General features: G+C 37.4%; 1 protein-coding gene across 2 annotated transcripts in view; it reads right to left on the bottom strand.

Annotated features, from left to right (window-relative positions):
- The window catches only part of SLC39A8 (solute carrier family 39 member 8), a 98785-nt gene that overhangs the window by 46535 nt on the left and 36866 nt on the right, over positions 1-15384 (bottom strand). For both annotated transcript variants that reach the window (XM_017877091.1, XM_017877092.1), the window contains exons 4-6: positions 12934-13103; positions 10492-10614; positions 9839-10003 (exon numbers count right to left, since the gene is read on the bottom strand). In XM_017877091.1, the coding sequence (XP_017732580.1) occupies positions 9839-10003; positions 10492-10614; positions 12934-13103 (458 nt within the window). The remainder of the gene's footprint in view (positions 1-9838; positions 10004-10491; positions 10615-12933; positions 13104-15384) is intronic.

Below are 15384 nucleotides of genomic sequence, written 5' to 3'. Positions count from 1 at the left end.
AAATATATATTTTATATATATAAGAAAAACTATACACAGAGGGAAAAGAAAAACCTAAAAGTCTACAGATTATTTCCAGAAGTCAAAACTTTATAACATTGGAATTATGTTTGCATGGATCTGAAAGCACATTCCAAAAGATTAAAATTATAAATCCACAAAAATGCTGACTATTTAAATGTTTATCATGCAATTAATGAGAATGTTATCTTTTCAAAAATATGGATATCAAAGTAGTCCATGACTGACAGCCATAAGCAACTGTCTGTTCTCCAAATAGAGTAAATAGTACAGATTTTGGTATCTTTAAAAGCACATTCATACCTAATCTTATTTGATTATACTAGCTGACCTAAGAGTTGGCAATATCAACATTTTGTTTGTTTAAGACAGGGTCTCACTGTTGCCCAGGCTGGTCTTCAACTCCTGAACTCAAGTGATCCACCTGCCTTGGCCTCCCAACGTGCTGGGATTACAGGCATGAGCCAACAGTGCCTGACCCAATGTTTGTTTTATTTTTTAATAACTTTCTGTGTAAATGTTGATGCTACCAGCCTCCACAAGAATGGAATATACTAGCTGGCCAAATGATTAGCTAATATAAGGAGCCACAACAGATAACCCTAGATCCCTCCTGACATTAGCTATCAAATAAAATGCTTTTGTCAAATTTACATAACTTGGACGTGCTTTTATCTGGAAAAGCAAGTAGTTCTTAACGTACTGTTTTCCTTCCTTGGCAAGTGGCTCTAGCTGGTATTTCAAGGCTCTAACAGAGAATCTGTGGTGCAAAGCTTGATAAATCGTCATGTGAATAGCAAATTATATTGGACTTTAAGGTTCTCCTCCATTAAGAGAGAGTAAATGTTCCAAATTCTCTTAATTTATCTGACAGGTCAAAGGCAGGCTTGTGGGCATTTATATTCAGAAGGTTGTCTTTATTACTAAATTACCTATGAGCTTTTAAAGTCCAGCTTTACTTTCTAGAAAATCTACTCAAATTTTAAGGTAGATAAGAGAAATGAGAAAGCATGGAATTCTATACATTTTATCTTTTCATTTTGTTACCCTAACCTATAGGGAACATATACAAATAGATTCAAATACCTTTATGGTTTAACACAAGAAGCCATCTTTTAAGTGATGATCTTTACATAATTAAGCATATAGATTTAGAAGCTATTCCCAAAGGTGCAAAAGATGAAGTGATACGACTTGATAAGATGACTATGATAAAAACTAAGAACAGACAAAAATGGTAAATGGAAGAGGGAGGGAGATGTATATTTATCACAAGTGTACAATGTATCAGACACAATGTTACATAGTTGCCCCATAAGAAATTAATTCATTTTCACAAAAATTCAGTAAATTAAGAATCTTTGCCCCTCATCTAACAGATGAGCAAATGCTCAAAGGTGTTAATTATGTTTTCCCAAATTACACAATATATTTTAATGCTAAGATGCAAACAGTGGCCTGTGTAATTCCAAAGCCTATGCTTCTTTTCCCTGTCCAACTGCCCTGCAAGAAAAGGAGACTCAGAAGAAGTACTAGGAAAGTATTACAGCAGCTAAAATGGTGACAGAGCAAGGATGGTATCATGTCACCAAGACGTAAGTAATTTCAACACGGAGGGGAGGGGCTCCAGTGAAAAACCTGCCTTTATATTTCTAGCATTTAGCCCATAATAGGTACTCACTTATGTGTTAAACTATAGGAATGGCTCAGGAAGAAAGAGTGAATGAGGAGTAGGAACATAGCTCATGGTCACGCCTGTAGCCCTAATTACTCTGAAGCCTGAGTGGGAGCATTGCTTCAGCCCAGGAGTCTGAGGTTACAATGACCCTGTCTCAAAAAAAAAAAAAAAAAAGGAATAATTTAATTTTAAAAAGGGAATTATAGCATGCTGCCTAGAACAACCACTTACATTATTCTAAAAAGAAAGTTCAGAGAATAGGGAGTGACTTTAGAAACTGTACGTGATTAAGCATGTGAGGAGATGATGAGGAAGAGGAGGAGGATATAAAGGTTGGCTAACAAATAGAAACAACAGGCAGCATAGTGTAAGGTAACAGTTAACCACACAGACCAGGAAACAGGATTCCTGCACTTCAATCCTAATGTGGTACCTGTGTGACCTTGGGTAAGTTCCTTACATTCTCTGTACATCAGTTTCCAAATCTGCAAGATGGAAATAACCATTGTACTTGCCTCACAGGGTTGTTACTGTGAGGATTAAATGAGTTAATATATGTAAAGCACTTAAGAACCTGCCAAACGTGTATAGTCTTATTTCAGAATTAGCCAGTCTTTAGGAAAGTTGGACAGTTGTGGGAAAGAAGGTTTGAGAAAACTTGGGGAGTAGCAGATTGAGGAAAAAAATAATACCTTGAGGTAGAAAAGATGGAACATGTTTGTAGACACAGGAAAAAGAGAGATTCAGGAAAGATAAACGAAAACAGGCCAGGTGTGGGGGCTCACACCTGTAATCCCAATACTTTGGGAGGCTAAAGCAGGAGGATCATTTGAGACCAGGAGTTCAAGATCAGCCTGGGCAACAGAGCAAGACCCCATTTTTGCAAAAAAAAACAAAAAAAATTCAGTTAGCCAGGCATGGTGGCATGTGTCTGCAGTCTCTACTACTTGGGAGGCTGAGGTGGGAGGATCCCTTGAGGCTAAGGAGTTTGAGATTTCAGTGAGCTCTGATTAAGCCCTGCACTCCAGCCTGGGATATGGAGTGAGACCCTGTTCTAAAACAACAAAGCGAAACAAAACTGGAAGAGGCCATGGGAAAGATGAGACTATTTAGAGGAACTGGCCTTAAAAAGGAGAAAGGACACCAGTTCTGGCACAAACGGGACAGCGGAACAGTGGAGAGAAGATGAGGACCCAGAGTAGTTTTTTTAAAGAAGTAACGGAAGTAATGAGGCGAGACAGCAGAGGTCACAGATTCCAAATAATCATCTCAGTCTCTTTGTTAAAGAAGCATGAGATATAAGAATTTCGTGGAGTAATTAAAAAAAAAAAAAACTTTAGAGCAGTTTTTCATGAATAAAAGTATACTTCATATCAATGAAATGTAGGCTAAATTCAGTGGATTCAGGTACCAATTTTCATGACCCTAGCAACACATAGAGTGAAGCCAGATAAAATGACCTGTCCGGGCAGGGATGCCCTGAGATAGACCCAGTGAGTGAGAAATTCCACTAATAGCAAAGGCAACCCAGAATTTCTCCTCATGATTGGCTACATCATCTGCCTCTAATTACTGTTTTTATGTAAGTACCAGTCAATCAAGATCAGTCGAAATCATTTCTTATGTCATTTTATTATTTGTATAGTTTTCTATTTTAATTAATTGTTATTATAGGGGAAATTAAGTAATTTGTTTTTAAATCTTGCGATGTTCAAGAACTATATGATTTAAAATAGTAAATGGGCTTTTAGTGAAATAGGGTGGACCAGATATATATGTGTTTATCTCTTGTCCCTCCTGAAATGCCCTCCTGAAACTATGTCCTTATAAAGGAATAAAGAAGACACAAAGCTGCAAGGACAGGAAGAAAGAGAGACAACATGACAGCACTGAGATTTTTATTTTGGCAGATGGAAAGAGGAAGGCAGGTTCTAACTGACTTCACAGAGGAAGAAAGTCAACAAGAAGCAAAGTGATGCAGGACCCAGAACCTCAAAAAAGTTCAGGGATTAGAGGCACCAAGTACTTCTGAAGGCAGAGGGCAAAGACTGGAACTAAACATAAGAGAAGTGGCTGCAAATCTATTTAGGGAACAAGTAGAACCTCAAGTCCTTCCTCCCAAGCCAATGTGGCAAGGCAGCCACCCCAAATGATGACTGGAGATCTACCCCTGGGGAAAGTGAACCACAGAGACCCTCAATTCAAGGACACAAAGTAAACTGAAGACTGTTGTGAAGTACAGTACTAAAGAAAGGGGTGTTACGTCAAATATTCTTAGTGCCCCCGTCCCCTTCTCCTGCCACTCCACTTCCCAAGTGGTAGCCAGTAATATTCTTTTTGTTTTGTTTTGTTTTGTTTTGTTTAAGGACTTTTTTTTTTTATGAGTTCGTGTCCTTTGTAGGGACATGGATGCAGCTGGAAACCATCATTCTCAGCAAACTATTGCAAGAACAGAAAACCAAACACTGCGTGTTCTCACTCATAGGTGGGAATTGAACAATGAGATCACTTGGACACAGGAAGGGGAACATCACACACCAGGGCCTATTGTCGGGTGGGGGGAGGGGGGACGGATAGCATTAAGAGATATACCTAATGTAAAAGATGAGTTAAGGGGTGCAGCACACCAACATGGCACATGTATACATATGTAACAAACCTGCACGTTGTGCACATGTACCCTAGAACATAAGGTGGTCAGTAGTATTCTACCTCTCTTCCCAACGCCAGGCAAGAATGGAGAAAAATACACCACCCAAAAGACCAGTAGACAAGCCCCACACATATATGTACATACAGAGCTGCCAGTCAGTTTTGTTGTACTTCATACTTTAAAAACAAAGAGAGTGCTTTCCATTTTTCTGTGCTAAATGTGTAATATTTCAGTTATGTTATGGAAAGGTGGAAAGTTTGGAATCTGTGAACTCTGCTGTCTCACCTCATCTGTTACTTCTTGAAAACTGCTTTGGGTTCTCATCTCCTCTCCACTGTCGCCTTTGTGCCGGCACTTAGAATAGTGCCAAGTATAGGTTAAGTACTGGAAAAATACTTGTTGAATGAATTATGTGTATTTAAACTCAGTGGAGGCCCAACCACCTCAAAAATGTTACCCTATTCGTAGAGTGTCACTTCATATCAGTCATCAACAAAGAAAATCTCCCTAGCATCTCCACACTTAGCAGCTAAATTCTATTTCATTGCAACTCAACATAAAATTCACAACAATCAACTTCTAAAAATCACTTTATAATTAATAGTATCTATTCTTAAATGAAAGCACAGAAAATTTCATAAAAAGAGAGACTGATGACAGATTGCTGGAGGAACGAGCTCCAGGGGCCCTCTAGTGGCCTTGAAGTGCTGACACCCTTCCCAAAGTACCAAACATTCCTCAGCAATCAACATCCAACAAACACCAAGGCTGTGTCTGGGCTGGGGAGCCCCACCCGGCTGCATAGATACTGAAATGACTCCACCTCCACACTTGGCTACACAGGAAAGTCGAAGAGAGAAAAACAAAGCATGTCACAAGGTGACATGTGACACATTACCTAGTAACAATAACTGAATAACATGGGGAAATAGCATCTCGCGTACCCCTCTTTTTCCCTACATCTTCCTTGTTACCCCTCTATGACCCACATTTTTCCCCAAAACGCATGCCTGTGCACACACACATGCCACATGGACTGTTGTGCCTCACACTTACTAGGCCTGGAGCAAAGGTATTAAGGAACTCTCAAATCATTTAGTCTAAATATTTAAAAGTTATAATCAAGGTAACTGTTAAATGTTAATATCCTCTGTTATTTCACTGTGATAAATATGCTTCCATGAAAACAAAATAAAAACATATGTGTAAAACTATGATTTTTATATGGCTAAACACAGATAAAACACCAGAGACTTCTAAATTTATAAATTATTGCTTAGCTGAGTATTCTGTGATGAGCCAGAATTCCTCGGATGAATAACAAAGACATTCCTAAGTCATACAGTTTAAGTATTCTATAACATGTCTTTGTTCTTCCTACATTTCAGCAAGATCAAAAATCATGCTTTTATAATCTAGATTTTCACCTAATTTGTATTCTATTGATAGTAATGCCAATTAGACCACCTAACTCACTGTAATTTTTAGAGAGTTCCTTATTATTTTCAATTTGGAAAAACTTTGTTGAAGCAGTGACAACTGGGATTGTCAACAAAATTCTTAAATCCACACTTGTAACCCAAATTGAACCCTGAGTTATATTATCATGTTCAATCCTTTTAATGGGGTCACTTAGGTTAGATTTTTATAATATAAAATATTAGAAAGTATTTTAATTTTATTATTAAAATCACTATCACTTACATTGTAATACTTACTCTCTTAAAGCAATATCCAGACCTACTTATTTCTTAAATTTCATTTCTTTTGATTTTTTGTGCAATGTAAACAAAACTGAAAATTTCAGTCTGTTGCTCAATTGGTTTAAATGTGTATTTATTTGAGACTATATCTTCAACTAAAACAGTGAGAAAATAGTCCCCATAAGAAATTAGCATGAAAACTATTATCTCAAGGCCTGGTGCAGGGCTGTCACCCTGGCACGCACCTTGTCTTCTTTCTTCAGCTGCCTTCTTATTCCTGGAAGTGTATTTCCAGAATCTTAATTCCATTTTTCCCTCTCGCTAGATAGGTAGTTTACCTAGGTTTACAATTCCACAGTTGTTTTCATTCAGAATATTGAAGGAATTGTGCCACTGCTCTCCAGCATTGATGTGGGGAAGTCCACTACCGTTCAGCTTCCAGGTCCCTTGTGTGTGACCTGTTTGATTATTCTCAAAGTCTTTAGCACATTTTCTTCCCCGATATTTGCATGACTGGTTCTTCCTCATTATACAATTCTCTGCTGACATCTTGAGTGCCCTTTTCTGACCAGTCAATCAAAAGAAGCTCCCACACTCACTCTCACATCACCATGCTTTAGTTTCATCGAAGTAGGTTATTACTATACGATAGTTTCTTGTTTTGCTCATTTCTATATTTTATGTTTCCACTGAATAAACTGTAAGCTCCTCGAGAATTTGCTTCTGAATTTCCAGTGCCTAGGACAACAAACAGGAACTCAATAAATGTTTGTTGAATAAGTAAATGAAAGCACTACTGTCATAAGTGGAGTAAAAACAGCCTTCTGATTGTATTTCTAAATTATGTAAAACAGGATCATGTCGAGGGCCTCATCTCTGTCACGGTGCTTAGATTTACTGCAAACATGTCCTCTGCCCATAGTTAATCCTAAATCAGGAGCCTTAAAGCTTTAACTAAAATATAACTTATGAGAAGTTAAACTTATTTGTTAATTATTATTTTTTAAAAAATTAGCCTCTTACAAAAGCTGAAGGCTTTGATAACCACCCTCCTTTCTAAATATAAGTATTCCAATCAGTTCATTCTGATACTCAAGGCATATTTAACAGCTAGTTTATCCTAGTAGGTTCATCAGAAGGAACTTTCTTGAAATCAGGAGAGGTCACACTGAATTTCTAGTATGGTCAAGGAGGTTATCAGCCCTTTAAATATTTTAAATCTCAAACTGTATCTCTTCCGTGCTTTGTGTTACAGGACTTGGGGATCCCAAGGGAGAACGTCTTCAAGGTTGGACCAGGTTCAAAGCTCCTTCTCTGTAGAAGTGTAGCCCTGCCTAAAATTATCTTGTTAACCCTGGAAAGATACAAGTAAATCTTCCATCAGAGCAAGAATTCAAGTTAGGCTCCAAATTTCATGGCAGATTATCCCTCTGCCATCCGGTATCTAAATAATTATTAATCAATGTTTAAATTAGCAATATAGCTGACTGGCACCTCTTGAATGACTTGTCAGAGTTCAACCACAATCTCACTATAATCCAGTATTTGTCAAAAGTTTACATAAGGCAACTAGAATTTAGACACATGATATAAGGAAGGGTTTTAACTACTATTCTTTAGGCTCTTTCTGCTGTGCCTCGCATTAAATTATATATCCTCAGAAAGCAATATCCTTGGCCAAATTATTTTTCCCCACTACAAAAAAATAAATATTTAAGAGTTGATGTTGTCATCTTGCTTACAATAGAGTAGCAACATAAGGAAGGCAGTCCAGCAAAGTATATAAGAACACAGGCTTCGGTATAAGGCAGCCTCGGTACTAATCCAAGCTTTGCCATTAGGAAGTGAGCATCTTTGGGTTTGCTATTTAACCTCTCTAAGTTATACTTTCCTAATTACAATAGCACTTGCCCCCTAGGTTATTAGGAAGATCAAATGAAGTAATTCATCTAACGTTCTAGGCATAGTCCTTGAGCATTTAATGAATGTTAGCTGTAATTATTATTGTAAGAAATTATATATTCGAACATTTCCAGATTCTTTGCAAACTCTTGGCTGAAAGCATCATTCATCACACTGCAAAAAATAATTTCCCCTTAGCTACTATAGTGCTAACACAGAACTGGCTCTTCAAATACACTTGAAATTTTCCTTAAACAGGTGGAGAGAAGCATATGAGCAATCACGTTTTCTTTCCAGAAGGAAACTCAGGTATTTGCCATAATAATCTCTTCCAGATTGCTTTTTTTTTTTTTTTTTTTTTTTTGCTTTTATTCCCCTTAGCTGGCTTTCCTTTTTATTTTGTTTTTAACTATTCACTTTATATCATGTTTAACTATATAGCTTGTGGATCTGCCATTCACTATCTGAGTAAAGCTGGAGGGGTTATTTAATATCTAAAGTTCCACTTTCTTCATCTGTCAAAAGAGAATTGTTGTAGACACCAGTGATACTATCTTCTCAGCATCCCTTTTTGATAACCACTCCTCTACTCCATCCACACTCCCTTGGTATCATTAAAGGGACCCAACCCTCTAAGCATTTAGATTAGTCTAGAAGTTATCATCTAATTCAAGCTGGACCAGGAAGACATTTGCCAGAGATTTTGGATTTAGGACTGAAAGAGTCAGGTCAATTTCCTGCTAGTAGCTGAAATTTTAAGACAAATCTCAGGAATTGCTAGTGGCTATGTATACCACTTATGGAAAAGAAAAGAATGATGCTAAAAGGCAGGAAAGAGAAGGAGGGAGAGTCCTAGTGGTTCTAATGGTTCCTAGGTTCTTGTTTTTCCTGTAGCTTGGCTGTTCCATTAGTCATCTAATATCTTTCCAGTAAGTTCTCCTTTGCGCGTATATAATTTGATTTCTATCACTTGAAACCAATATAGTTCTAATACATAAGAAATAATCCCTACACTGAGTAGTTGTTATAAAAGGTAAATGAGATCAAATAATTAAGTGCTGAGTATATTAGCTGGTATATGATGGTCACTCAAGAAATTGTGCCTATTATTATTTTTTTTTTTTTTTTGAGACGGAGTCTTGCTCTGTCACCTAGGTTAGAGTGCAGTGGCGCGATCTCAGCTCACTGCCAGCTCTGCCTCCCGGGTTCACGCCATTCTCCTGCCTCAGCCTCCCGAGTAGCTGGGAATATAGGCACCTGCCACCACACCTGGCTAATTTTTTGTATTTTTAGTAGAGACGAGGTTTCACCATGTTAGCCAGGATGGTCTCAATCTCTTGACCTTGTTATGCACCCGCCTTGGCCTCCCAAAGTGCTGGGATTACAGGCGTGAGACATCGCACCTGGCCTGTGCCTATTAATATTATTTAGAAGATGTGGATATAAATATACATTGTATGTCAGACAATTAATAAAAACAATTTTAATAATTTCCAAATCTTCTTTCTTCTTGCAGTTTCAAAATCAGAGGATTATTTGATTCTGGATCTTCAAACAATTGTAAAATAAATGCTCTGAATTAATTTTGTTATGTAATATTGTATAAATGCAATTGAGAGACTCTCATATAGTAAATAATCTTAGAGAATAATGAAGCCCAGACCAGTGATCCACAATTTCTTTCTTAACTCACTTGTTTAGAGTAAATATTTAGAGGGAAGGTGGAAAAACAATGCAGACTTACATTCCAGTTATCCCACATATATAGAATAACTCTGACATACATAAACGTACAAAATACTGACTTAGCTTCATACACATTCGTGTTTACACAGTATAAAGAATGTACTATAATCAAGAAAAAATGGAATCAACATATACCTGTAGAGATACCACGCTGACATTATCAAAATGGATATGTCCATTAGCTTCTGTGACAGCAGGATTTGCATAGCACGTCACACCATTGATGGCAGGTAATGCTTTAGGTTGGTGAGTTTTTTCTTGAGGACCAAAGTTATCATTTCCAAAGTGGGTATGACCATTCTATATGGGAACAAAAACCAAAGAGATTATAAGAAGAAAAAAGATGATTCATACAGACAGGGAAATAGAGTTTACTGCTTTTATTTATAAGAGGAAAATTGTATGTCTATTCTATATGTAAAGAAATCTTTTTAGATATATAAAATTTCTCTTTTTTACACGTATTTTCATGTGTTAGATTCTGTTGTTACTGTTTGTTCATGTTAGAACACGTACACATTCTTATTTTGATGAATATGAATAGAATACAAATTAGGCACATCTGTTATTCAGTACTAAATTGTTGGTACTTGTTCCAAATTTTACAACATGAATCAAGTATTTATCTTATACTTCTCAATATATTGACTCTTTGTTCTCCTTAAACTCACAAGCCTAACAACTGAACCATTCTCATAATTCTAAGAATAAAAATCCTGTCTTTATTTGCCTATATAAAGTAACTTTAGGGGGTAAAATGTCATATGTTTTAAATAAAGTCCATTTACCTGACCATATGTCTTTAATAACATCTTAAGCATTCTTTCAAAAAAGAAAAGTAGGTAAAATCCACCAAACACAGCAACTGCCTTCTCAACATAACTGTCGACTTTGGGATCAAATCCAAATGCCTAAGGGAGAAAAAAGGGCAATTCAAGTAAAACCAAGAAATTTAACTTGATTTCTGGAAAATAATACCAGTATACAATTCTCACCAAAGTTCTAAGTCTCTCTTCACATCCAAGTAATATTAGAAACTTAGCTGCCAAAAATTACAAAATGAAAACTTTGAAATTTGAATGACAAAACTGTATGAAATGGCACAAAAATCTTACAACCAGAAGTCTCATTAAATAAAGCCACCAGAGAATATTACAGTTTCCCAGCTATAACACCTACAGCAATATTTGCCTTGAAAGAGTAAACTTTTAGCAGTAAAGCAGCAGCACTGATTCCCATCCTTAGAATACAATATTAGGTCTAGATAATGAAGATAAATGAGATATTGATTACCTCCTGTCTCTAAAAGTAATGTGTTAGTCCATGATATCCAGAGTCAAACTTTTAAAATAAATATGGCAGGCCACTTGGATTACTGTTTTCCCAAGAGAAATCCTCTTATGCCCACAAAACTGTGATAAATCCTAAAAAGGCAAATAAATCAAGGGCTAGGCCCAAGAATAAAAGCCAAAAGAAGATTTAAAATTGCCACCTCTCTCTCTCTCTCTCATACACACACACAGCAATAAGAACGGAATAATTCTTTGTTTAAAGGACAAAGAACTGGAGTTAAGAGTTTGAAGTTATAAAGAGTCAAGGTGTTCCTAACAGGCAAGACACATAAACTTCAAATAAACAGAATCGGAGGAGAGACTAATGGGTGAAAAGCCACAGCTTCACACCATTCCACACATTGTGAATCTCCCCTCTGAAGCAGAATAGAAGATGTCTGGGTTCTTGTCCCATGTTTGCCTCTGGGGAGACATCATGGCTACATCTTCATTTGAGTAACTTCTTTGTGCCTGTTTATACAATGCAAAAATGGCAAAAAAAAAAAAAAAAAGCCTGTTCCATTTACCTAACATTGACATTATGAAAATAAAGTAAAATAAGAAAACGAAAATCATTTTGCTATTAAAAAACTCTACGGAAATTCGAGATATTATTACAGACAAATTTCAATAAAATAGAAAACCTTAACATCATAAATGTAGAGTTTTCTAGTCCACATGACAGTATTAGTGTCTAATGTTAATGTTGACCCATAAAGCAGCGGGATAGAGCAAACGACGGATCATTATTATAATATCATATTAAATATATTATGTATATAATACTCTTTTAAATCAGAAAATCTGTATTTTCATCCTAGCTTTGTTACTAGCTGATTGTAAGGCTATAATCAAATTATTTAATCACCCTGAATTTTAATACTTTTCATCTCTACAATTGAGGCTTTGAAATAGATATTATCTTATGTTCTAGATCAAATAATGATAATAAATCTATAACCCTAAAAAGTTATATCCCCACTTTCATGTATAGCTTGAAAATTAAAGGAAGCTTTAGTCATAATTTTCTAAAAATAATGAGATGAGGGTGGTACTCCCTAAAATACTATTAATATTTTCTCTGTGTATGGAGTTTATCTCTCCCTCTGTGTGTGCTTTGTGGGTGGCAGATATAGTCCATGTATACATATATTTCTCTAGTTCTCATTTGTGGATCCTTTCTATGAAAGTCTCTTTCTCCTTTCCTTCCTCTTCAGCATTGCCTCTCTTTTCCTTTCATTTATTTTCCTTCCTCCATTTCTCTTCCTTATATGGGCACAACACAGATTTGAAATAAATTGAATAGTGTGCACTATAGTCAAGATCAGATCAATAACACATTTTATCAAAGGAAAAAAATAAGTTGCTATTTATTTATTAGTCCCCAATTGATATGTTTTCCACAATTGGAAAAAATGAAAAGGTTTGTTGACCATGCTCTCATTTATTCTCTAGTCACTTATAGCTGTAGTAAATATATGAGGGAAGTTAGTGGTATATCTTAAATAAATTATAAATTTACATCTGACATTCACAGTACATTTGACATGCACACTCTTTAGAAAAACAAATAAATAAATAATGAAACTGTATGTGAAAAAATTAAATTTGCCAAGTGCAAGGCAGAATAAAGTTTTAAGGCCTTCTGAGGTGTCCCAGAGCTGTCTGAGCACGTCCTAGTGGCTGGCCTCCTAGAATATTAATTTTGTCTCTGATACTGACATCCACTGTAGCTTGGGACAAGCCTTTACAATTGCTGTGATTCAGCTTTCTCTTATCCAAGACACTATAAACCAGACCATAAAACGCTGTAAGAATTACAGAGGCTAAAAACATACAAAGTGCTAAAACATTCAAAAGAAACAATTATTCACTGAAACAAATAGCCAACATCCTTACCTCTGGAATAAGTTGGAAAATTGCATTTGAAAAAAGAGTCCCAATAGCCAGCCCCACAAAAAAGGTCAAAATCTTTGGGAAATAAGATTTCTTTATCAGTGGAGTCAAAATCAATCCGAGGAGAGAAGCCAAATTAATAATTGTCACTGACAGGAATCCATATCCCCAAACTGTGGGTCAGAGGGAAAAGAGAGTAAAAATTAATCAGAGCAAGGAACCAAATGAAGTTTTCCTATACATTAAGCTTAAAAGTGTCTTTAAAAGCTTAAGACACATATCTTCTTTAAAAGAACAAAATCTACGCAATGAAAAGTATACAGAAAACTGAGAATATAAATTATGGCATAGCAAGCATTAATAGTAATACAGTTTACGTTTTAATCAGCCCTAAATCATCTTTATGGTATTACTGAGTTTTACAGCTTACAGGGAACTCGGAAAACATCTAGAACAGTGACAAACAATCTGAGGTCCACAGGCTCCAAGCCACCTAGTTTCATCTATGGCTCAAGGAATAGATTAAAACAGCACTTTGGGGAAAAAAAAAAAACAGAGGCAGTGTGAGCCTCAGGACAAAGGTATGGGACGATGGGTGGAGGGCAGGGATGGAGATGGGTCATAGTGGGCTAGCTTCAAGGTGACCATAGCTGCTAACACTGAGCTTGTCACAATCATTTGTCTTCAGACTCCTGAGGACAGCACCTCCTCAGAGAAGGTGGCATCAGCAGCACCTCAGCTCCCCAGCTGGGGCCTCCTGGGAACTAAAGTCAGCCTGATGCAATAAGCACTCAGGAAGTGAGCACATGGGGGCAGGAGGGAGCGGCTGCATTACGTAACTCACCCTGCGAGACACACATTAGGCAAAAATGTTCCATACAGAAGAGATGCTGGTGACGGAAGAAGGTGGTGTATCTTTCATCTCTCGAGACCCAGGGCCTGGCACCCAGTAGGCACACAATAAGTGTTGCTTAGAATGAAATGAACGAATACTATCCTAAGCTCTATAGCTAATGGCGTGTGTGACCTGTCACCTTTGGGCCTCAATTTCCCTCTCTCTATTCCAGAGGGGCTGGTTTAAGGAAAAAATGGGAATACAAGTGAAACATACCAAGGACAGTCACCTATGTGTGTGTGCAGGCTGAGATACAACCTGGCCTCAGGGCTGTGCAACATGTGGCTTTGCCTCTGGCCCCACACACTGTACACAAAGTACAATGTGACAGAGGAGAAAGCTGCCTCTGCCTAGCCACTTCTTTAAAATATCCAGAAAGCATGTTTAAATGGTGGGCCACTTTTCTCCATGGCACTGTCAGTGGAGTACACTAGTAACACCTACAGCTCAGGGAGCATTTGCCATGTGCCAGGCCCTGTGCTAAGTGATCAACATGTGTCAACTTATTTGAACCTCACAAAACCCTGTAAGAAATATTGCTACCTCCTTCATACAGTTGGGGAAACCAAAGCATATGGAGTTGAAGTAAGCTGCCCGAGTCACACAGACAGAAAGCTGGATTTTGAACCTGGACAGTCTGGCTCCCAGGCCCACATTTTTTAGCAATATGCTTTATTATTCCTTTAGAGGTAATCTCATTTTTAGAAAGGCCAAAGGACTCAACAAAACTGTAAAAATGTTATCCTGAATTATACATACTTCATTAACACAAGATTGTTCACTATAATTACTATTACTATTATTATTTTTTTTTTTTGAGACGGAGTCTTACTCTGTCACGCAGGCTGGAGTGCAGTGGCATGATCTCGGCTCACTGCAACCTCCACCTCCTGGGTTCATGCCATTCTCCTGTCTCAGCCTCCGCAGTAGCTGGGACTACAGGCGCCCAAAACCACACCCGGCTAACTTTTTATATTTTTAGTAGAGACAGGGTTTCACCGTGTTAGCCAGGATGGTCTCGATCTCCTGACCTCGTGATCCACCTGCCTCGGCCTCCCAAAGTGCTGGGATTACAGGTGTGAGCCACCACTCCCAGCCTTTCACTATAACTATTGTTAGTCTAGAATTTCTATGTACATATAAACAAACTTAGTAAATGTTCATTCAGCCTAGATGATGTGGACCAAACCATGGTTCCTGCCACCACACACAAACAAACACACACACGTGCAAACACACACACAGAGTGATACAAAGTCACCTGTGCTAAGTACCAAATGAAAAGGTGAGATTATAAATGGTACTATGTAACTCCAAGAATCATCACAGCACTGACCATGATGACTGCATCTTCTGCAGACACTTTCCTATCAGTTTCAGGTCCTGGCCATGCCCTACAACTTCACCTAACAGCCCACTTCATTCCCATTTATTACCTTATCACCTTAAACAATACTACTGGTCTCCACAGACATTCCACTTGGAGAGAGTTCTCAATTCCACACCTTTTTTCATGGTATATCTACATGGAATTTCTCTTAACACAAACATACTTCTGT

Source organism: Rhinopithecus bieti, unplaced genomic scaffold (genome assembly GCF_001698545.2).
Source record: "Rhinopithecus bieti isolate Rb0 unplaced genomic scaffold, ASM169854v2 scaffold_9690, whole genome shotgun sequence".
In the NCBI taxonomy this organism is placed as follows: Eukaryota; Metazoa; Chordata; class Mammalia; order Primates; family Cercopithecidae; genus Rhinopithecus; species Rhinopithecus bieti.
The sequence above is the reverse complement of the archived record's forward strand: the minus strand, read 5'-3'. Positions and strand labels throughout refer to the sequence as shown.